The sequence below is a fragment of the Lycium ferocissimum genome, chromosome 10 (genome assembly GCF_029784015.1).
Source record: "Lycium ferocissimum isolate CSIRO_LF1 chromosome 10, AGI_CSIRO_Lferr_CH_V1, whole genome shotgun sequence".
In the NCBI taxonomy this organism is placed as follows: Eukaryota; Viridiplantae; Streptophyta; class Magnoliopsida; order Solanales; family Solanaceae; genus Lycium; species Lycium ferocissimum.
Window position 1 is genome coordinate 14,378,959 of NC_081351.1, and position 25,936 is coordinate 14,404,894.

Below are 25,936 nucleotides of genomic sequence, written 5' to 3' on the forward strand. Positions count from 1 at the left end.
ATTTACTCATATCTTGATATTTACTCCAAAATCATATTAATTATCTTGCTAAAAATCATAAATTAAGGTGAGTATGTTTTATGCATTTATTAGATAGGTTGGTTGGTGAATGACGTGTAAAAATGTACCCTCATCATCCCTCTTCTTTCCCAAAAGAACTACTTCTTTCTATGTAAACACCACTGTCATGCACCGATCTATCATGAACAACTACAACTTTTCAGACTTACAACTATTCACATTGTGATTTTTTTCTTCTATAAGTAACATGTTAATCACTTGTACTTTAAATATAATTAGGGAAAATTACAAATTAATGAGTCAAATAAACTCATAAAAAATTGTTCATGATTATATTTTTCTTGTTTTTCATTCGTTCATGTATACATTCAACAATTCTCATGTCCTCTTTACGTACGGAAGTATTGTCTGGATCAGTTAACACACATCTAAAAGAATCAGCTATCGACTAAGTATTATAATCTCGAAATAATTTATTCCCAACCAAATACTTGAAGTATTATAGTGGGAAACTGTAGAACAAACTTTAGTCTGTAAAGGTTTGGGAAAACAGGAAAAGAAAATTACTCGTATAACCAAAGCAGGTTAATTTTTTTTTTTTTTTTTTTTGCTCTAACTTCAAAACTTTCTAGAAGTGTGAAAGAAAACAAAAAATTTCCTTTTGCCTCCAAGGAAATTTTTTCATAAACCAATAAAGACTAGGAACAGTAGAAAACGGAAAAGCAAAAATCAATCACTATAAAATACACTACTCTACCTTACCTCTCAACATACTCTGCCTTTTGAGTTTTTCTTCCTCTCAATTTCTCCTAAAATCATCATCATCATCAACAACAACCCCATAAGAGATCAAGATTCTGATCTTGAAATCATCCGACGATCACAAATTTGAATTGGAAAAATCTGTCGCCGTTTAATGTGGAGTCATAAAAAAAATGTTGCCGCTCCCAAACGTTGATACCAAAATACTAATCAAAATTATCGAATACATGAAGAAGCAGGTCGAGAAGATGGATTCGAACGAAGAAGTTTCGACATGGAATTCGTGAATGCTACATTCAAAGACATGTTTGAACTTGTATAGGTTGGTAGTTACATTCATGTTAGCACTTTCAAGGATATGTTGTATATGTGGATTGCTGATAGAATTAAGAACAAGTCGCTGGAGGCTGTTCGAAAGATATTATATAACTAATGATTACACTCGTGAGGAAGAAGCAAATGTTCGTGGTGTAGATGAGTGGGCACATAAAGAAGGAGAAATTGATGAATTTGTTGGTTAGATTAATTTGCATTTTTAGCTTTAATTTAATTTAGGGTTCTAATTAGTTTCTGGAAACTTCTCTGATCATTATGGTATTTTTTCTCCCTTATGTAGTTTAGGTAATTATTAGTATGTTATATTTTACATCTCTATAACAGGGTTTTATCTATAACGACATTCATATTTATAACATTATGCTTTTTGTAAAATTATCACTTTATGATAACTATCTTCTCTTTTGGTTCATCTTTATAGAAATAGAATCTCTAAGATTACCAATAATAAGTCTAGAGGTTTTCACCAAATATTTTGATACTTTATATACTATTTATGACAAAGAATATTATATAAATATATATTTTCATCATTAAAAATTTTTCCTTCTTTATATAGGTGTATGACAGTCATTCACCATAAAGAAAATCTCGGAACCAACGGTGATGTTACAGAGAAGTTTGATAGTATACCATTAGGTTGAGTTTCTAGTGGTTAACTTTATTGTATAAGAATTAAATTTATTTTTCATATACTTAAACTAATAAAAACCTATGAAAATAAGAAAAGTTAAAATCAATTTAGAGGTCATAGAATGCTCTAAATGATATTGCAAAATGACTGTCTAGCAAGAGTGAATAAATGAACATTCCAAGAACATATGCTATGGAGTAGGGACAACTACTCCAAATGCCATGCAATTAATGTTGAAAGATGGAGCCCAAATTAAAGGAGCTGGTTCCCTTTCCTTTTGATTCCCATTTTTTTTTAATCTTGTCCTTTATGAATTAATGATATTGTTCAGAGAAAATTAGTCACGGTGATTAGTTAAAATGTTGAAAAATGGAACCTAACACGCAATGAAAATTAAAGGCAAATTTCTCCTTAAATTTTCTTGGGAAAGATATAGCAATGACAAATTGTGAATATTTAGATCGGTTGACAATAATTAAGTAAATAAAAGTGAATTCTCTCTAACAATTTAAGCTTTTAGTTGAGATGGTCACACTTCAACATGGAGCCTGTTTGGATTGACTTGATTTAGGTGCTTTTAAGCCAAAATAGCTTTTAAGCACTTTTATAGTGTTTGAGTAAAATAAAAAAGTGTTTTAAAACACTTATTTTTAAGTCAAAGTGATAAAAATAAGCCAAAAGCCATAAGTTCGTAATCAGAATTTGGCTTGGTGTAAGTAGAGAATTCCTAACATATGGCTTTCACTGTAGTCTGGGTGCCATGCCCATCCAGCGGCCACTGCCGTATCGAGAGTGGTAAAGGTCTTGAGATCGAATCTTAGTCCACCCATTATAAATTAAAAAAAAAAAAAAAAAAGAATTCCATGTACTTGTCCGTGAAGAAAAAATAGGTGTGTACGTAAAACATTTTTTTGCGCGGATTGCCCTTCTTTTGGGGTGGTCTTTAATTTTTGCCCCTCAAATTCGTGGTTTTTAATTTTTGTCCTTTGCCTAATACCTCCGTGGCTTAACCTTTACCAAGAAAAATAAAAAAATAAAAAAAAAAAAAATTTTTGCAAGGCAGATGTTTGGATTCGCAAGGTAGAATTTTGTATTCATAATTCTGCCTTAAGGCAGAATTTTGCCTTCAAAAGTCTGCCTTAAGGCAAAATTTTACCTTCAAGGCAGAATTTTGATAAAACAAAACTTTCAAATCGCTTTTGCTGCATTTTGAATTTTTGTTTTCTAAATGCTTGATGTTTGTAAAATTGCAAGCAGTGATGGTTGTGCATGATGACGTAAATGGGCCGATTGAAAAATCAAGCAGTGACATGGATGAGTAGCCAACTTTTCCATGCTAAGAATATGCAAAACAATATGAAAGTCATTTAGGCAGAATTTTACCTTCAGGCAAAATTTTGCCTTTAAATTCTGCCTTAAGGTAGAGTTTTGCCCAAAACTTTGTCTTGCGATTTTTTTAAAATTTTTTTGACCGAAGTTATGTCAACCTAAACCAAGGGGTTAACGAAAGACAAAAATTAAAGACCACCAATTTAATGGGCAAAAATTAAAGAACACCCCAAAATAAGGGCATTCTTGCAAATTGCCCCACGTAAAGGGGCGTGGTGAAAATAGGTTCTGGCATGTAACACACACCTATCAGAGAGACCTCCCATCTTTTGTATTTAGTATAACAAAACTATATTATAAACTGAAATATACAAATTTGCCCCTCTAAAGTTAATTAGCTTTCCATCTATTTTTTAATCCATGACAAAACGACAAAGTTATAATTTAATTTGGAAGTGAACAAATTAATTTACCCATTAAATGTTTTCTAAAACAACAGAACTATTTTGTCGCGTGCTATTGGATTATGAATACGACACATTCATCAATTCATTCGATTTATTCAAATAACTTTTGGATCTTAGAAAATGAATAAAAATGAAAAACAACCAAAAAGGACAAAGAAAAAAGGGTAAGCTTAAGTTCCAGCAATTTGAGTTCGACTTCCAAGAAGGCAAGAAGATTGAACCCCAACGACGTCAATGATATTCCATCAATGATAAAAATACCCCTTCCGTTATTAAAGTATTTAAATATACCACTCTGTTAACGGAAATTCTAAATCCCAAAATAACTCTATTTCATTTTTAAACCCGACCCAACTAAATAAAAAACCCATATGACTCAAATATATATATATATTTTTTTTAAAGTTTACAGAAGTTTTTTTTTTTTTTTTTGGTTTTCTACGATCACCTTCCCCCCCCCCCCCCAAAAACCCCAACCCTACAAGATTTTTTTTTTTTTTTAAATGTTTTCTTTTTTGATTTTCTACACCCACCCCCTCTCCTCCCCGCCCGCACCCCTCTACCCCCTCCAGAATTTTTTACTTCATATTTAATTTTACCTTTATAAAAAAATTATAAAAATAGAAAGTTTGCGTGGTTAAATTTGGTGTGGGTGGGTGGTGGGGCTGAGGGATAGTGCGTGGTGGTGGGGTGCGGGGTGGGTAAGAAATTTTTTATAAAAAGTTTATAAAAGTAAAATAAATATAAGAAATAGAAAATTTGGGAGGGGGTGAGCGGGTGGGAGGGTTGGGGTGGGGTGGGGTAGGATCGGGTCGTGGTGGTGTGGGATAGGGGTGGGTGAATATGAAATGCGTTCGAGGGTGATGGTTGGGAGTGGGATTTGGTCGGTAGGTGGTGGATGGTGGGGGTGGGGTGGCTATGGGGGTTGGTGTGGTATGGGATAGATAATTGGCATGGGGTTGGTGGGGCTTGGGTGGGTATTTTTCGATAAATGTTTTCTACCAAACAACCTAACATGAGAAAATAAGTAAGAAATTCACTTATTTGTCACTACCCAACCGAACATGAGAAAATAAGAAATTACTTATTTTCGAAGAATACCTTTTTCAGAAAAAACATTTTTCTCCATACCGAGCACGCCCTAAGTTCCAGTGATTTGAGTTCGACTTTGAAGAAGGCAAGAAGATTGGACTTCAACGACATCAATGGTCTTGGACTTAGGGTGTGTCCGGCTTGAAGGAATACATATTTCAGAAAATATTTTTCAATTTTTTCATGTTCGGTTGGTCAAAGTTTTTGGAAATTTTTTTTTTCTAGGAAAATGAGTTTCTTAAAATGAGAAAAATGACTCCCCTAGTGAAAGTCGGGAAAACAAGTGGCATTCCACATTGATTCTTTTATGACAAAAACATAACGACGAAGGTATTTTTGAGCTAAAAATGAAACGGAGGATTAATTTAAACTATTTGAATAATTCAAAGATATGTTTGGCCCTTTTTCCTAAAATTTATTAGTAAGTTTAGTTGGGCATTTGACCATAGGATCTGGGACCCCAATTTCAAGTTTTGATTTGAAATCAGCGTTTGTTTATGAAATCTGCACAAAATTTCAACTTTAACTTCAACTTCAATTTCAAATTCAAGTTTTCCAAAAAGTAGGATTTCAAATTTCAAGTTGTTATTTTCTTTTTTGTAAATTTAAAACTCGACCCATGAGTTTATATTTTATAAAAAAAGATCCTAAGAATATCTATTAGCCATTTTTACTCTTACCAACCATATTTATATCTACTCTAATAGAAAAATGCGCACTCGACGTGAAGAGATTGTCCGTACCATGTAGGAGGATTATATTATAGAGTAGTTATACTACAACTCATGTTTGTTGTAAATATTAATATTAGTTAATTGTGGATGTCCATAACTCCTAGGTGTAATTCCACCATTAAGTGTAGTAACACCACACATCCACTACCTCCTTATTCATCTCCCACAACCCTATAATCTTCTCCACCTTCTCAAGGGTAAATGCCATGTTTATGACACCTTTTCATGTTACTCAATATAACCCTATAAATAGAGGCATTGAGAATGACGTTGGACACACTTGGATGAATAAGAAAGTTACTATCTCGTCTCTCTATTTTTAGTGCTTTCATCCTTTTATATTGTTACTCTTTTAGTTTGATTTTACAATACGTTATCAGCACAAGTCTCTTCTACTGATCATCAACTTAGTGGGTAATATTCTTAAGTTTCATCCCTGGTTTAAAGTTATCAGGTATGACAGTTTTCCCATGCTTCATATTATTATCTTTATCATTTATTGATTGACATACTGAGAAGGAAAAATGGTTTGGAATGATTCTTATTTTTTTCACGTTACCCCTGTATCATCAAATCCCAATTGTTATTATTTCACAAGTTCTAATAGGACAGAACTGTGTATGTCCTAACAAGTAAGTTAAATACTTTATTGATTTTGGTTATATATGTTTATAATATGAAGCTCATAAAATAAAGGAATGCAAACCGTTTAAAGGAATGCAAACCGTTAATTGGTAAGTGCCTCTCGCATGCGAACCTTTTTCAAGTCTCTTTGTATACCACCACAAAAAAGGTGATTAGTTTAGTTGCTCTAGGTAATGCTTTCAATAACAAGAAGGGTAGGATATGATGCATGATAGTATTTTATGTGGTTCCTTATTTTAGTTTGTGTATGAGAATGTGGTTTTAAAATTAAAATTTTTTTAAATTATAATTTGGCTTTCATATATGTGGTGCAGATTTGAACAATATCAGGTTGTAACAACAGTAACAATATTTTGAGGTTCAAGTTAAGTATCTCAATTTGTTAAAAATAGGTATAGATCGTAAAGGAATATTCGTAAGTGACGAACTTGATCACTAGAAAATTTGTTGTGGAGCTAACAAATTTGATTAATTGTTTTGAGAACTCTCTAGTCTCTTGGTGTATCAATAAGTTGGTGATTCAAACAGAAGTTTTGGTGCATAAATTACACTAATTGAATATGAAGAGTCAAATACTAGTAAGGCAAAGTGACATACATATCTGATGCAGGTACTACCATATATTGTTTCTATCTATAAATATGCAATTACACTTTGTTTTAGATTTTATAATCTTCGCTATTTAGAGTTCTTTTTGGACAGATTATTAGAAGGTCTGCAAAGTGTTCCTGGAAGATGTGTTAAGTTTTGTTCCACCGTGATTGATTTCATTGTCAAGATATGTTAAATAAATAATTTCAGTTTGGCCTATTCTGCCATTGATTGAGGGTAAGGCGGTGGATTCAAGTCCCATCACACCAAGAGGATAAGACATCGGGTTAGAAGTCTCGATGCACCATGATGATAAAATGTTGGGTTCGAGTCCCATCGATTTATGGCCTAACACGTCTTTATATGGAGAAGACGTTGGGTTTAGGTCCCAATGCACTATATTGATGAAATCATGATGACTAAGATAAAATAATGTGTATTTGATGAAAAATTGTGAAGCCCGTCCCACTTGATATACTCCATTCGGTGAGGGAAATGTGGTAGATGCATAATAAGTCTCAATGAAAACAAGTGGTTAAATGAATGAACGTGGACATGGCAAAGGAAAAAATAATGTTAATCATCATTGTGGTAATATAAGAGGAAGAACATTATGGGTTCTGAAAATGGTCCTTCTAAGGTGAAGGTAATTTTGTCATCAATTTGGTATGAAAGGTTATTATTGGGCATGCGGTTGTCGTGCGATCGAATTTGATAAGTTTTATAAATCCTCCATCAAAAGAAAGGAAAACAATCTCAAAGTGATGTCGAGGTGGGTCTATGAATATGATAAAGACAATGAGCTTATAATGAAAGTTTGTGAAGTAGATATATATGATTATGGTCTATTTCTTAAAGAGAATGTGACTTGTGGTAAGCATCATGAATGCTCGTCCATTTTGCAGGTGAAATGTATAACAGTATGGATAATGACGTCCTCATGTATTATTGAATAAATACCACACAACTAACCTCTACGTAAGGCTTGAGAGAAAAAAAAAATGTTTTGACATAAATGGTCAGGTCACGTATTTTTAGCATGTCACAAATATTGTTGGCCATCCCGGTTCAAATGTGATGCGAAAAATAATTGAGAATTCATGTGGTTATATATTGAAGAAATAAAAGATTCTTCAAGAATTCTCTTGTGCTGCTTGTTCTCATAATGATAATTTGAATATTAGACCAGCTATGGTTGGGATTGTATCCCTGAATGTTTGGAATGTGTATTTATATATATATATATATATATGGGCCCAGTCGCCTGTCATGTGGACCGATTTACTATTATATAGTTTTAATAGATGCATCTATGTTATGGTCACATGTGCATTTGGTATCAACTTGCAATTTGATTTTTGCAAGGTTGTTTGCTCAATTGTTATATTAAGAGCACAGTTTCAAACTATGAAATTTTGTTGATAATGCTGGTTTATATCCAAGTTGGTTTAGCAGAAATTGTATACCTCCAATTATAGCTAAACAATTGGTTATGAGAACAAATCTCCCAAAAAGAGATTTGGTTTGAGATAGATTATTTAATATGTAGCAGCACTTGTAAGCATCAAGCCAACAAGTTCTGATTCTCTCCTCCAGGTTGATTCAGGGTCAGGAACCAAGTAATTCCTGTCTAAAAATTTGAATGTGCAGTATATGACTTAATTGCTCTACCACAATGCATAAAGATGGGTCCCAAATAAGGCTGGGGGGCAAAGGTTAGATTTCCTAACATTAGGGGGAGGGATGATAAGCAGCTGGAAAATAAGGTATATGTAATGAATTATCACTGGTATGATCCTCCTTGAAAAAATAATATAAGTTAACTGCCAGATGCATTTGCTGACCCAAAGGTGAATTGTCACGACCCAACTAGAGGGCCATGACGGGTACCCAGAGCTAACCTACTGAGTACCTCTAACATACACCTCATAATCACATTTAGGTGGGCTATAAGCTAGCTCATATGCATCATACTCTGTAAGAACATGTGTCACAAAATAATGGCACGTCTTTATGTAATCATCAACAACCATGCCCATAAACATAAGCCAACAAGACTGTCTCTATATACTGTACATCACTACGTATTGTTAAGACTATGGAATATCTAGATACATGCACCGGTCTACGAGCCTCTAGATAGAATACATGAATCCATAAGGACGGGGCAGGACTCTGCCATGCCCAAGTGTATATACATGCAAAAGAGTAGTACTAATAAGCTGCAGCTCCGAGACAATTGGAGCCTTTCTGACACTCCGCTGATAAAGCTCCTAAGAATCAGGTCCGTCTACCTGTCTACCTGAAGGCATGAACGCAACGTCCACAAGAAAAGGACTTCAGTACGAACAATGTACTGAGTATGTAAGGCATGAATAACAACATAATAAGAAATATAGAACATAACAGGAGATAAAGATAACCTCTAGATCTGATTGCCTCATTAGGCGAAAACCATGCATGCTTAGCTTTCAAAATAAAAAATTTCTCATATACATATATAACATAATCATTAGCCCGCCTTTGGGCATCCCGCGGCCGGGGTAACCATCTCACGCCACCCACAAGTGGTGCTGCCCGTGCCATATAGACACGGTGTTATTATCATTATCCGTAAGCCGCCCATTACGCCCAGCGTAGTGGTACTGCTCGGCCGTATAGGTACGGTGTTAATATCTTACATCAAGCATGCATGAAAGCCCAACTAAAAGCTACGACTCTATCGGAGTGACGTAAGGTCGGTAACCTCCGATTTATATTAAGGAACAATCATCATCGCTATATCTCACCTTGAAAGAACAATTATTATAAGGTGAGATCAACGACAATGAATAAAATCAAGGAAATTATGAAATAAGCTCAATAATCTCATAATAGCATTAAAATCTTAAGCTTTGGAATTTCTAGAAATGGAATCATCATCGTCATGTTTGTTATAGCTCGTATAATGTACGTTTGGAAATTTCGAGGTCGTCGTGGAAAGTTAAGGGCGAGATCATTCTCAAAAATTATTTTAATGGACGAGTTGTTATAAATATTATTTATGACTATTATTAGTATGGAAATATTGGGAAAGGTTAAGGGCAAAAAGGAAAATTTGCAAATGGCATCATGGTAATTTTGCGGAAAGGCTAAGGGTAAAATGGGAATTTATGATGTTCTAGAAAAATTCATGGAATGGCCATGTTGGCCGAAAATGTAGCATATGTAGGTGTATGCTCACATTTTTTTTATGAGGGCTAAAGTGTACATAGGAAGACAATTAAGTCTTCTTTGTTATTTCAAGAAATTTCTAGAAAAATGAAATGAAAATGATGACAAAAAAATAAGTTATCTTTGCCATGGGAAATAAGAAAATTCTAGAAATAAAGAAAGGGGAAAAGAAAAGAAAAATCTAGAGAGGGGGCATGTGCCCCTCACATGCATGCAATATGTATATATATAAGAAAGGGGTGGTCATATTTTAACAAGGAGAGAAAGAAAGAAAGAAAGAAAAAGAAAAGAGAGGGAGGGGAGTTTCGGCCATGGCTAGCAAAATCTAGCCATGGAAAATTGATGAGAAAAAAATTATTCCCTCCTAATATTCTAGCCCATTTGAGGCCCTCTACAACATGGAGTGGTTGTGGGAGTAAGAAAAGCATTGGTTATGTAAGTTGGAAACTCTAGCCAAGTGAGAAGACAAGTGGAGGAAGGTAAGATTCCATCTTCTTTTATATGTTGTGAATGGTTATGCATGTTGTAGTATGTAAAAAGGGATGAAATTCATGAGAATATGGATGTTGTGTGTTGGTAGTTGTTGTGGCCGAAAATGATGGAAGGTTGACAAGTTATGGTGAATTAATTCTAGTTAATATTTAGTTGTGGTGTTGCGGAATCCATGATGAAAAAAAAATGAAGGCTTGATGGCTTAAAATGAAGTTGTAGTCGTTATCGGAATATTAGAATAGTTAATGTGATATTGGCTTGAATTCTTACATTGCATGGAAAATGTTGTTAATGTAAATTGATATTATTGGATATTTTAGTTGTGGTCGTTATGAATTATGTGATGTAGAATAGAGGTTTAGTAGCTTGAGATGAATTGGAGTGTTTGTGCATCATCAAAGAAGTTAGTATGATGTTAGTGTGGTTCTTATATTTGTAATAATAAATTCACCAATGTATGGATTGTTGATTGGAAGGAAGTAATGCGTTGTTGACTTTGGTGGTGTTGTGAGATTTCGGGTGGAAGTACGTATTAATTGGGTTGCTGGAATATTTTGTGGATTGAATTGAATTGAATTGAATATTGAAGTGTTGCTAGAATAATTGTTGGCATTGCTATTGGTTTGGCCGAGTTCCATTTTCGGGTTTGTTGTTGATGATTTGGGCCGAGTTAGATTCTCGGATGGTGTATTTGCGGGGGAGATCTTTACAAATTTCGACGGATCATAAGTGAATTTATTTGAAAAATCCAAACAAGTGTGCTTAGTAATGAATCTAATGGTTGCATCAATTTTCTTGAATGTAGACTAACAAGTTGGACGGATAAGCGTAGCTAATAAGGCGCGGCACAGGTATGTTAAGGCTCGTCCTTTTTCCTTCTATGGCATGAATCATACGTTGCGATTTTATAAATGCTCCCATAACGTCCTTATTTTCAAAAAGTTAGAAGTTATGGTTTCAAAGCATGATTTCCTTCCTAAAAGTTTAGGAATGTTTTCCAAAATATTCATTTTTCTCCAAAATCCAAGTTTTACGATTTTTGAAAGTTTTTATGACCAAAACAACGACTATGATTCTATGACGATAATGATGATGCCAGATATGAGAAAATGACTAGGACGAATATGTCAAGGATATGTTCTTACCATGAATACGACGATATGAAATGTTAAGCTATTTTTGGATAATGACTATTTTAAAGGTTTCAAAGTATATGAAACGATATGTTATGACCCTGTTTTATGTTTTCCCGTGATGTTATCCTTGATTGATAGTCTCGCCTTATAATTGTTCCTTCAAGGTGAGACAAAGCGCCCATGATTATTCCATAAAGTAATCGGAGGTTACCGACCTTACGTCACTCCGACGGGTACATGACTTTTATTTGGGCTCTCCTGCATGCTTACATGATATATGTATATGTATATGGGGAAGTATGGGGAAAGGTGAGGCGCTATAGACGCATAGCCACCGATCGGTTGGTATAATATGATACCATCCGGACGCGGGATGCCCGGACGCGGGATATGTGGGTAAATGGATCGGGCCCGAACGTTCCTCGGCATTATATATGTATATGGATCGGGCTGCACGTTCCGCGATTATATTATATTATATATGTATATGGATCGGGGCACGTTCCCCGCGGACAATATGATACGAGGATCGGTCGCACGTTCCGCGACTAAGCATGCATGGTATTCGCCAAAAAGGACACTCATATGTACAAAGTTGCTCTCCTATATCATGATATGTTCTATATTTCTTTTATGTCATTAATTATGTTATGTATCTCTCGTATATTATTATACATGCCTTACATACTCGGTATATCATTGCTCGTACCGACGCCCCTTTTGTGGGCACATATGCGTTTCATGCCGCGCGGTACACTCGGACAATAAGAGTTATTGTCGGAAGACGTTCCGGCGGAGTTAGTAGACTCCATTTGTACCGGAGGCCGCCGAGTCGATTATATGTCTTTGTGCGCTTTGTTCGAAGTTAGAGACTTTGCGGCGCAGTCGTGAGTCAGTGTCGATTTTGAGAGTGGGTCCATTAGCTAATATATTTTTATTACGCATTATGTTACAGAGTCTTTACGCTTACATACTGTGTTCAAATTGAGAAACGACAAAAAGAAACTTTGAAAATTTTACTATGTATTTTACCTTTATTTGATTTAAGCATCCAAAGAGAATGTGTGAGTAATAAGAGTCAGCGGGTTCGCTCGGCTCCGAATATGGGGTCGGGTGCCCATCACACCCTGGTAAGATCAGGGTGTGACAATGTTCATTGTAGAAAACATCTCATCTTTAGTATCATAAGAAGCTTGTAAGAATCATGAACTTCTAACTTTTGGAAGTAAGAAGGTTATGGAAATATATATGGAATCATAACATAAGAATCATGCCTTTTGAAAGAAAGGGACTAGCCTTAACATACCTTTTCGGTCGCCTTAACTTTAACTACTTAACGCTTGTCCTCCCAAGCTCGTAAATCTACATTCAAGAGAGTTCATGTTATTGTTAGGCTTATCGTCATGCTTATTTTAAGCCTTCAAATTAAACCCCTTTAGAATCTGTTGAAATTCGGGCAGCATCTCCCCTGTTTATACTACATCCTAAAGATTACTAAGGGTCATCAAACAGCCCAACAACAATAACAACAACAATCAACAATGGCAACAACTACAATATAATCCAATATAACCCTCTTCGATTACTTTAAGAATTATAGCGAGCGGCAAGCTCGTTTAACGAATAACAAATGTCATTCAACCCTAACTCTCCTTTCATAGTTTAGCCTACGCCCTTCATAAAAAATATATATATATATATATATATATATATTTTTTTTTTCTTTCTTTATATATATATATATATATATATATACCATATCATATTTAGCTCAAAATATCCTTAAATGTATTCCAAAACAATCCATACTCCTACGCCTCATCCTTTACTTTCTATTCGTAGATTTCATATATTTTCTTCTTCATTTTTTCCAATAACACATGAATATTCCCAATAATCGTAGTGATAATATATTCAGGTTATAATCCAAAATTTACAACCATTAGATGTCATATTTAAACATTCAAAACAGCCCCTACAAAAGAGTGGCTTAACTTAACTTATTTCGATGTAGTCTTACGGTATTTAGCCTCAAACAACTTTATCAACATCAATTTAAGCTAACACACGACCAAAGGGATGTTATACATACCTTAAGCAGTGCATACAACCCAAGAATCACGGCTGGATCTGTCACACCCTAATTTTCGTTAGGGCGTGATGGGCACCCGACCCTTATTTAGGGCCGAGCGAACCCGCGGACTCACATAATAGTCATACTCACGCTGGCTCTCATATTATGACACAAATATACATAACAAAAATTTATCAAAGAATAATATGCTTTTTTGCTTTTCTCAAATCAAATAAAATCTTGCAACATAGGAAACTTATAACTCGACGCATAATAATATACCGGCTTACATAGCCATTTACATATCCGACATCTACTACCCACAACACTGTCTGCAAAGTCTCTAATTCGGAACATGAATCCATATCACAAGCTCTGACTCGGCAGCACTCCGGAGAAAATGGAGCTGGCCAATCCCGCTGGAACATTTGCTGCTAATACCTTCAACTCGTCTGGGTGTACCTGCGCGGCATGAAACGCAGCCCCCGCAGAAAGCGGGGTACGGAATATACGATCGAGTATGTAAAGCATAAAACATAATAAGCGGGATCATACTGAAATAAGGAGTACGGGAAAATCATAAGACTTGCCTTTTGGAAAACATTTGTTTACATATACACATACCGGTAGATAAAATCGTATCATAATCGTATCATCATATTACCGTACCTATATGCCATACCCGGCCCTCCAGTGAGGGACTCGGTGAGTAAATCATAACATAATCATGTATGCATGCAGATATACATATATACATACCGTACCCGGCCCTCTGGTGAGGGACTCGGTGAATAACGTACCCGGCCCCGCTAGCAAGGGACTCGGTATGCCATCCTGGCCGCCATCTCCATCATCGCATCATCATATATATATATACATGTATAACGTGCCGGCCCTCTAGCGAGGGACTCGGTGAACAATGCGAGAGAAGTTGCACGAATGCGTACCCGGCCGGGACTCGGTGAAAGACGTATTAGGCTTGCACGAGCGAGTAGTAAGAAAACCATATGTAATACAAAACATACAACATTTTACGGAGACCGAAGGCGTAATACGTATAACGAGCTCATGGCGGACTTTTAATAATAATCAGAGCATAAGTCTTTCGGATGTCGAAATATTTCATATTAGAATAATCTTTCTGGAGCATTTGCAAATTCCAAAGTAGATCATCAGACTCAAATAAATATATATAACAGTTATTCTGTAGAAATTAGAAAGGTAACTAAGAACTTTCTTTAGTTTTTGTTTATTTCCAAAGTAGTTCAAACGAAATAATAGGAGAAATCCGGACAAAGTGGACCCACCTCGGTCAAATGAGGTGGCGTATGTAAATTACGCATGTCAAACTTCATAACGTCGTTTATGAGTATTTTAAAGTAATCGAATTTCATTTGCACAAGTTTTAGAGGTTAAAACATTTTTTTCTAACTATTCACACCATAAACCATTCAATTCTTTTGAATGAAAAAGGGGCGTTTCTAGACGTAGATTCCGAAGAGTAGAGTTGCCCCCAAAGTTCAAATTCGAGCCTAGCACATCTAAGACATGCCAAGAGAAGAAATGGAAGAGCTTTACATACCTTATTCGTCCTTTACGCTCGTCCAGCCTTCAAGTCCCGTTTCGTCCAAAAATCTACATTTGGTCATATTTACCAAATATTAATCATAAGGTTTTAAGGATTCGATCTTAACCAATTCTTGGCTACAAAAATTTGGCGCAAATTCCCTATACATACAACATCCCCGAGATTTTTAACTCGCAATCAACAACAACCAAGCCAACAACCATACTAACAATATCTATAAGTGATTCAAAATGCATCCAAACATTAATAATTCCTTTCTACCACAATCCGGCGACATTCACATATATTCAATTCGGTTACATATATCCAAACTAATATCAATGATCGCATACTCAAATAACAATCCAAAACCTTTCAAACATGATTCAAGAACATTCCAAGCAATCCATACAATATTCAAAATAACTCCAACAATGTACTACTCCCACTCGAAAGCGTCCAAACTTGGCAAGAACAACACAATGCATTCTTTTCTTCCAAATTCATCCATGACACCAATAATCCATGCATTTATAACATTATTTCCATAATTTCAAGCAACTATTTTAAGATCATATTAACCTTCAAATCAGCCCACACATTCATAACCTTTACTTGAATCAATAAGACTCCATTTTACGTCCTAGAATTCATGACGACGACAACTAAAGTACTAAATGAAATTTGTTCATTCCTTAACATACAAAACCATCCATTTTCGGCTAACACCTCCACACACGAGTTCCATGATTTTTATCCATTTCCACACACTTCAATGACATACAAACATGCTAAATACAATGACTCCACCATTCCTATACAACACCACACTCACACGGCCACAACACACTACACACGGCCACAACACAATATTCCATATTTTCATGAGTTTCACTTGTTTCTACATATCACAACATGCATAAACATCTATAAAACATATAAAGAAGCTTAATCCTCACCTTGTTTCCACCTAGTTCTTCACACGGCTAGTCTTCTCTAATGGCAACAACGAGCGGTTTTCTTGTTCCAACAACTCTTCCACGTTAACGAGGGCCTTCCAATTGATATGAAAGCTAGAAGGAAAATTTTTTTTTGATCATTCCTATGGGGCTGGTTCGGCCAGCCCCTTCTTGGCTGTTTTTCTCCTTCCATTTTTCTCTTCATTTCTCTTGAAATTTCTAGAGTAAGAAGTGATGAAAATGATGAACTTAGTCATCCAATTTCCCATATATTAACTTCCATGTGGCCATGGCCCACATCACATGTGGCCGGCCACATGGCAAAATTTTCATGAATTTTTTTGTTTTCCAAACTCACATTTTGGCCCCAAATTTTCATTAAATGTTTAACTTTCCATAATTCATTTTTGGTCCCATGTCTCATGAAATATGAATTTTCATAATTCCACTTTTAACCCCAAATCTTCCTTAATATTTCCATCCCATAAAATCATAAGTGACTCATACCTTAACACAAAGTCGGAAAAGTAGCCTTGTTCTTAACTCGTCGCAACCACTTAAAATATTCCGACGTACCAAAATGCGAGGTATAACAGATCAATTCAACTTCACCCTCAATCACTAGACAAAACCATAGGTTTGCTACTCTTGTAGTTTCTAACTTCCTTGGTGGAAAATTTGGTTGTTTCCACTTGATTTGGGCTGAAATTTCGTGGGTGAAAGTTGGGAAATTATTTTAGAGGGTTGGGGAATGTTTTGTAGGGGTTGGATGAAAAACAAATAAGGGTAAAACCCCTTTTCTAGAGCTCTAGAGTCGGTTTGGACCGACCTAGAGTCTTCGGTCATCGTGTACAAGACCGTTTCCGCTTCTATCGACCTCGACTTGTAACGTCCATAATTCTCTAATCCAATGTTATATCGACGAGCGATTTGTTGCGTTGGAAACTAGACTCGACGAAATTCATTTTAGGCTTTTGAAACACCTTAAAACTCCTAATATACTAGGAGATATACCCCTCCAAAGTTGACTAAAAATCTGCCCAAAATTCTGTCAACTTTTTTCAAATTTTTGACAAATTTATTTTCTTCGATTTGCTTGGTCCTGGAACCTTTAGGCACTTGCTTAACACTTGTTAAGAGTATTCATTAGCCTTATAAGGGTTCCATGACCTCTCCGATCTTACTTTAGTTTACTTACAACGCAAACGATGCGAATTTTTTTTCGAGGTGCAACATGAATATTACAATCCAGCTGCAAATGCTCCAGTTAGAATTAAAGTCCTTGATTGACAGATTCTATGGCGATAAACCAATCGGTTCTAAAGATAAAACGCCTTGAAGATGGAGAGGAGCAAATGATCAAGAAGGTCATAACAATGAGGCAAGTGCTTTAAAAGAGCACCATGACATAACACTTAATAAAACCTTGAGAAAGGTTCAAGTACCTGAAAAGTGAAGAGATCTCGATAAGTTATGTCGCATTGGAACCGATATCAAATGACCATTGACGATATCTTTGAAATAATGTAGCGCTCAACATTATAAATGGTGATGAGGATCTTGAATTCAAATTTGTCAAAGAACGTTGACAGCTACAATGATTGGCCAAATAAAATACGCAGTTCAAGTATATTTCGTTTCACTTGGAAAAGTGATGTTATGGACCTATAGTCCAAGGACCTCAAGGTATAAAGTCAGTGGGATATAGATGAGTTCTTGTGCAAAAGGTAAAATGATAAATAAAAACCGTATATATAAAGTACGGCTTGTGCCTTGTGGCATAAAGGTTTTTCGCAAAAGTCCTGACATTTTTATATGGAGATTTATATATTCTCCTGTGGTGGATGCAATGGGGTTTCTTATGAGTCTGGAAATATATGAAAATTTTGAATGCGTATAATTTATTGTTGTCAATATGGCTATATAGACAACGAAAGAAAATCCGTACGGATTTAAATTGGTTTGAAGTATTTAAGGTTTACGAATATAAAGCTTCAACAAGTGTTTATATAGGTTAAAGTGATTCCATTGAGTGCCCCAATGGTTGTGATGTCGCTAAATATAAATAAACATCATTTTGACCTCATGATAATGATGAGTATATTGTATTGCATACTGCAAAAGGAATTATTAATATAGATTTGTTTATCCTAACATATTATCAAGGTTTTGTTGGTTATGTAAAATGCAGGGCATTGTTTTTATTATTACATGAAGTTTGTTCTTCAAGCGAGTTACCGATTTGCATGTAAGGATATTGCCACATTATGATGTTCTATATGGCAGTCAATTATTGATACTTATTCAAGTCATGCCAAGGTGATAGCTACTTACAAAGCAAGTCAGGAATGCGTGTTTGACTGAGATCAATAATTTAGCACATTTTGCAATAGTATGATGTTTATTTGGAAATGAAGATTTCAACAATATTGTACGAAGCTTGCATAGCACAATTGAAAGAAGGATATATCAAAGGAGACAAAGCATAACACATTTCGCTAAAGTTTTTATTCCAAACATGATCTTCAACAGAACGGTGAAATAGATGTTGAACAAATACACTCGATGATGATTTGATGGATTTGTTCACCAAAGCCTTACCAACTTTGATTTTTAAGAAGTTGGTATATAAGATTGGGATGCGTCGTCTCCAAGAATTAAGTGATATTTTAATCAGGGGGAATATAGTACGCGTTGTACTCTTTTTCCCTTAGCTGAGGTTTTGTCCCACTAGGTTTTCCTGGCAAGGTTTTTAATGAGGCATTGCTAAATAGTATTACTAGATATGTGTACTCTTTTTCCTTCACTAGAATCTTTTTGCCACGGGATTTTTCTTAGTAAGGTTTTAACGAGACATACTATCTATCAATGGACATCCAAGGGAGAGTGTTGTAAATATTAATATTAGTTAATTGTGGATGTCCATCCAAGGGGGAGTGTTGTAAATATTAATATTAGTTAATTGTGGATGTCCATAACTCCTAGGTGTAATTCCACCATTAAGTGTAGTAACATCACACATCCACTGCCTCCTCATTCATCTCCCACAACCCCATAATCTTCCCTATCTTCTTAAGGGTAAATGCCACGTTTATGACACTTTTTCATGTTACTCAATATTACTATTATATATAAGAGGGAATGTGAGGACTTTTGTAGTCCTCACATTAATTTCCCAAATTTTTAAAAACTTTTTCATTAATTACTTTTATGTCCTAATTTTATTTATTTAAGTCATTTTTTTTGTTTTTTGTTTTTAAAGTCTACTTTTCAAAAGCTATCGAGCAAAGGGACTTTTATATTCCTTACAATAATTTTCAAATTTTTTAAAACTTTTAATTAATTACTTTTAGGTCCTAATTTTATTTATTTATGTCAATTTTTTTATTTTTGTTTTAAAGTCTACTTTTCAAAAGCTATCGAACCTCCTACCTCATTTTTCACGTTCTTTGATTTTCGATTGGTCTTGATATCCGCATTTGAGCCCAATTAATCCGATAATTCGCATCGCATCGCGCCTATTCGGGGGAGCGCTTCCTCCAAAGATTTTTTTCCATATCCATGTTCGAACCCTAATCCCTAATTAAGAGAGGAGCAACTCAATCATACACAAGTTAAATTATGTATTTGTCTTAAAAATTCATTAACTATGTATAGATTATTTATTTAGAACTAAATAACTTCAAAAATTAGGATACATAAGTTATAATGTCAAATTAAGTTCCAAATTTGATTTGAATTAAATAATTTCATCAAAATGGAAGTTAAAATATTAAAGGAGTGGAATGAAAATTTTGCTTTTATATAACTACCACTCGCGACTACGATACGTATATGGTTGTTGTTGTTGTTGTTGTACACTTTGTACTAACACAAATTATATTCTTTAGTTAAAATATGCTTTTATATGCGAGTTTGGGCGAGCCCGGCCTCACATAACTAGTAGCCCTATAAATAGAGGCATTGAGAGTGATGTTGGACACACTTGGATGAATAAGAAAGTTACTATCTCATCTCTCTATTTTTATTGTTTTCATCCTTTTATATTGTTACTCTTTTAGTTTGATTTTACAATAATGTTCAATTTTTTTTTTTTTTTTTTTTGAATTCGATCAATAAATGTGGTATTTTTCATAAAGGCCTTCTAGGAGCGTATTATACTACTTTGTTATGAACAATGCTTTACTCATTTGGTAAGTTTGTATAAAAATTGAAAAAGTTTTGATAGTTTTCACAAATTATAGAGTTTTCATGTTCATGAAAACAAAATACAACTTAAGAAATTCAAATTGTATGTCCAAATAAAATTTCAACTTCAAATCATGATTTGAAATCATGTCGCCCTAAACACTTTGTTTGGATGGTTGGTACATATTGTTTCATAATGTATCATATTATATTGTATTGAATTGATGAAACAACGTTTGGATAGATTGTTTCGTTTTCCGTTATTACATAATATTAGACATCAATAATTTAAAGGATAAACCTACAAGAAAAGTAGGAAACAATGTAAAGCTATCATTAAAAAGTATGATAAAAGATAAAATATGATTATTAGATAATAAGTAAAGGTAAAAATGAGAAAAATAAATAAGATAACAGTGCGTAAGTAACACCGAATTTAACATACGATACAATAAAATTTAAGTAACAATCAAAACAAACATTATATTTAAACTAACAACACAATCCAATAGGTAACAACCATCTAAACAAGTTGTTAGAAAGATCTTTTTTTGATGGTACTCCCTCCCGTCCCATATTACTTGTCCATTTTCCATTTTACACACCTAAACTCATAATTAAACGTGTATTTTTACTACATTACCCTTATCTCTCTTCAATTAATTGCACTATAATCAATATTGATTCCTTTAAAAAACAATTAATGTTAAGGGCAAATTAAGAAAAACTTAATTAATTCTCTTTTAATTTTATAAATGAACAAGTATTTTGGGACAAATATTTAGGGGTCGTTTGGTTGGAAATAATTTATTCCAACCACTATTTTATCCCAACTAAATAGAGGATAAATTCATCTCAAATATAATTTCAAAATTATTTATTCTTATTCCTTATATCAAACAAGCCCTTATAGTAATATGGACAACTAATGTGGGACGGAAGAAGCTCGTTGGCTATTTTACCAAAGTTTTTAATTAAGCCCTGTGCTCACATGCCATTCAGAATAACATGTAGTAGTACAACTGTTAACTGTACAACAGATTTTAATTCAAGAGAATCAGGACAGAACTGGACCACTACTTCAGTGGAGAGAGTAGACAAACACAAACACTTAAAAACTCCAAAGTCAAGATTAGGCGGAGACTTGTGTATAGTTTCAAAAAACCCAAATCACAAACAAGTGCAATTGAAGGAGAACAATAACAATGGGGGACGCTAACTTGGTACACTCACCATTAATCACTTATGGCTCAATGCTCTCTCTCTTATCTTTCACACCCCCTTTTGTAATTCTCATGTAAGTTCCCTATTCATCCATTTTTTGTTTTTTGTTTTTTGGGGTTTATGGGTGTTTGTTTTCTTGTGTAAAAGTTCAGATCTTTGAATGGTTGCAGTATCATGTGTCAAAGATTGGACCTTTTTTGTTTTTTGTTTAGTTTTAGCTACAGTTTAGCTGACTTATAGTTATCAAAATGTGTGTGTGTGTGTGTGTTTTTTTTTTCTGATTCATCCAGGTGTAATTGAAGTTCATTTTCAAAGACCCTTTTGGCTAATTAAGTAATTAAGCTAGTGATTAGGGGCTGTTTGGTTGTTGGTTGTTATGTAGGGATTAGTTATGCAGCCATTAGTAATGCAACATTAGTTATGCAAGGTTTAGTTATTCATGATCCTTTTATTTTTTTTTATTTTTTTTTGGTTTTTTCTGTTTTGGGTTTTTGTTTTCTTGAATAAAGTTTAGATCTTTGAATGATTGGGCCTTTTTGTTTTTGTTTAGTTGGTTTGATCTGCTGGGCTACAGTTTAAGCTGACTTGTAGTAATCAGAATGTGTTTTTTTTCTCTTTTGTTCTGATTCATCCAGTTATAATTGAAATTAATTTGTCAAAGAGAAAGACACCAAAGGGGGGATGAAGTTTTTCTTTTGTAGGGGATGAAACATAGAAATAAGAATAACAGGTTAATAATTATAGATTCTTATTATAGTTAATATCGATGGATCATGGATTACGACTCAATCCCAAATGAGTTGGATTTGGTCACATAAATCATGCGCATCAATAGACTATTTTTTGGCTAGTTGTCAACCTACTACAACCCCATATTTTATCGGGGTCTGGGACAGGTATCCATAATTATAGTTAGTATGATCTTAAAATATAGTTCAGTGCTTTCTTTCCAGAGACATTTGTGTTATGTAAAGAAAAAATTGCAAATTGATCTATAGCTAAAGGCCAAGCTTCCAAAATTAGCTTATTTTGAAAAGTGCTTTTGTCAGAAGTGATTTTTGGAAAAGTACTCTTGATCAGTAGCAATTTTTGTTTGGCCAATCAATTTGAAGAACACTTTTTTCAGTATTAGAGCAGTAACTTGTGCTTTTGGGGAAAAACTACTTTTTTTTAATCTTCTTTTACTACTCAAAAACACTTATTTTTTCCCTAAAAGCTTAGCCAAACATATGAAGTTTCTAAAATAAACACTTTTGGAAAAAAAAGAAGCTGCTTTTGGCTTCCCAGAAGCTTGGCCAAACAGGCTACTAATTGCTGTGACGTCTTTGAATGTTTCACCAGCAACAGATGATTTTTGCTGCTTTAGCTAAAGAATTTTCCAATGTGTTATCTAGAGGAGTTCAAATGTCTCTTGATGAGGACAGGAAATTGTTTAACTGCACTAATTTTGGACCTTAATGGGTTACGTGCAGGTGGTATACAAATGTACACGCTGATGGATCCATCTTGAAAACATTTAATCACCTAAGGGAAAATGGCTTGCAAGGGTTAATTAATATTTGGCCAAAACCTACTGCAATTGCTGGGAAGCTAATTATTTGTTATGCTCTATTTGAGGCGGCACTACAGCTTCTATTGCCTGGTAAAAGAGTCGAAGGTCCAATATCTCCAACCGGACACAAGCCGGTCTATAAGGTATTTGACAGTTACTCTATACACTTGTACATTGCGCATCTTGCGTTACAGTTTGTGTAGCTTGTCTTAGTCCAATTTATTTCCAAGTCATGCAAGGATTGACGGAAATGATTTGTCTTTGCTCTATTCATTGTACGTATAACTTGCCTCTTACATCCTTTGCTTGTTGCAGGCAAATGGCATGGCAGCATATGCAGTGACACTGATTACGTATATCAGTCTTTGGTGGTAGGGACTTCATCCATTTTTTGCATTTTGACTTGCTTTTTGAATTTTGAGACTTCTCAACTCTTTATAGTAATGTTTTGTTAAATGTTACTTGCCAGCTTCAGCTCGAGTCCGAGACATGAATTTCATAAAAATGTTCTTTTGTGTTTAGGGATTCAACAATTTGTAGTATACACGTAATTTTTTCTCCTATATGCACAATATAATTTTCTGGCGAAAGGGATTCAGTTGAACTCAGTTCGGTAAATGTCACTCCGTCACTGGGAAGGATTATACACAGCTATTTAGCTACCCATCGCAACCTGGATTCTCTATAGGCGTAGGTGCTATTTTCACGTCTTCTGCTAGAGCAGTGTTGCATAGAAAAGGGATGCACTGCTCTTTTGCTACTCATTGAATCTAGTAAAGATATATTCTGGTTATGAGCTAAATATTTAGGTTTGATGAGTTAAAATCAATCTTTGTGCATATTATGGGGAGTATACTTATGTGCAACTTCATGAGTGGATTTCTGATTTAGTGTGTAGCTTCTTTTGTTTGTTTGTCTTTCATATCACGAAGCTTGTTCTTTATAGTTGTATTTCTTTTGGTTTTAGGACGATTGGTTTTGATTTTAATTTGATACTGTCTGAGATGGGTTGAGTTTAAAATGGAGCAACATGGTCAGCGAAGATTCATATAGCACACCCCAGCTTGTTTGTAATTGAGGTGTAGTTGTTGTTGTTATTGTACTTGTTAGTGTCTGTATTTTTATTTGGAAGAATTGATTTGTGTTTGTTTAGGTGTACTTCTTGTACACGAGCGTATCTATGCCCACACTATTAATAAAATTTAATATTTCATAAACCAAAAAGGTTAATTTTGAATAAAGAATTTTGGGGAAAAGAAGAATATTGTTTTGGCAACAAGGCAAAAATTTGGGCCAACAGGCTATCTCACAAAAGTAGAGAAGAGGTGGAAAAAAAAAAAAAAAAGGTGCTGCCACCATTTCACATGTTCTGTATGCCAAAATGGAAGTGATTGTTTGACTGTTCATTAGATCTATTAGCTATTGCTTGTGAGAATGGTGCTTATTACAGTCCCTTAACCTCATCAGTTTATGGTCTCTAGTTATTTTTTTCCCTGTGTCTTTCAGGTTTGGAATATTCAATCCTGCAATTGTTTATGACCATCTGGGCGAGATTTTATCTACACTTATTTTTGGGAGTTTAGTCTTCTGTGTTTTGTTGTATATTAAAGTAAGTATTTTAAGTACCCTCAGTATACCTCTTTATCTTTTTAATCTTTACTTTGTATAATACCTGTCTGACACCTTATGCTGACGTTTATAACTTATAAGGGTCATGTTGCACCATCTTCCACTGATTCTGGTTCATCAGGGAACATAATAGTTGACTTCTATTGGGTAAGTCTTTTTTTTTTTTTTTAGAATTTAACTGTGAACTTCATTACTTCATTTTGCATCGTTGTAGGAAAAATAAACATGATGATTTTATACCACAAATTAAGTCGAGGAAGTCAAATATCTAATACTTGCATCAACTCTGAAGTTTAAAGTGATGTCATAATTTATAACCTCTTGAACTCTTGCAGGGGATGGAGTTATATCCTCGTATTGGCAAAGACTTTGATATCAAAGTCTTCACAAACTGCAGATTCGGCATGATGTCTTGGGCAGTTCTTGCTGTCACTTATTGCATAAAGCAGGTAAATGATGTAACGAAGTCCTCGATAGTGAGAATTAAAAACATCCTAATATTGGTTCTACTGCTTCCAAAGTTGGTTAATTTTACTAGCCCTTTTATTGGTGTTCCTTTGCCAGTTGTTTAGTTTTTAGGTCATGCAAGTAAGAGAATAACAAAATTCATTTGCTTCTGTCAGTAGATGTTTTACAGGACTAGCAGGAGAAACACTTTTTCTTACACCATTTTGCAAAAGAAACAAAGGGGTATTATTTGAAATAATAATGTTTATTAAACATGACCCTACCACAGCTTAGGTCTCTTTACTTTGTACACGTTCTTTCCCCTTGATCCCTAAACATCTTTACCTTTGATAATAATTGAGCGTCAATAGAAAGACCTATTCAATTTATATGAACTTCAATTTGATGTTTGACAGTTGATAGCTTGTATAACATATTCTTACTTGGCAGCATGAAGAATATGGAAGTGTATCTGATTCCATGCTTGTAAATACCATATTGATGTTGATGTATGTCACAAAATTTTTCTGGTGGGAAGCTGGCTACTGGAACACAATGGATATTGCACATGACAGAGGTTCGTGCGCTGTGTGTTTTCTTTATCTTTGTTGATATAGCAAGTACCTTAGCAGTGCTCTGATTGCAAATATTGACATTTCTGTTTCTCTATTTCCACGAATGCCTAAATATAATGTTCACTGGATCTCAATTTTGTTTTGGCAGCTGGCTTTTATATATGTTGGGGATGCTTGGTATGGGTTCCATGCATATATACCTCTCCTGGCATGTACCTTGTTAAACAGCCTGTGCATCTTGGGCTTCAGGTATTCTTACATCGAAGAAA

General features: G+C 34.6%; 1 protein-coding gene across 1 annotated transcript; it reads left to right on the forward strand.

The window, feature by feature from the left end:
* Nucleotides 1-21,248: 21,248 nt before the first annotated feature.
* LOC132034631 (7-dehydrocholesterol reductase-like) lies at nt 21,249-25,934 on the forward strand (the record flags this gene model as incomplete). Its single annotated transcript, XM_059425016.1, has 8 exons — nt 21,249-21,537; nt 22,937-23,159; nt 23,332-23,387; nt 24,523-24,625; nt 24,727-24,792; nt 24,981-25,094; nt 25,543-25,669; nt 25,816-25,934. Coding segments are annotated over exons 1-8 (900 nt in total), but the record flags the coding sequence as incomplete, so codon positions are not given.
* Between the last annotated feature and the right edge of the window lie 2 nt (nt 25,935-25,936).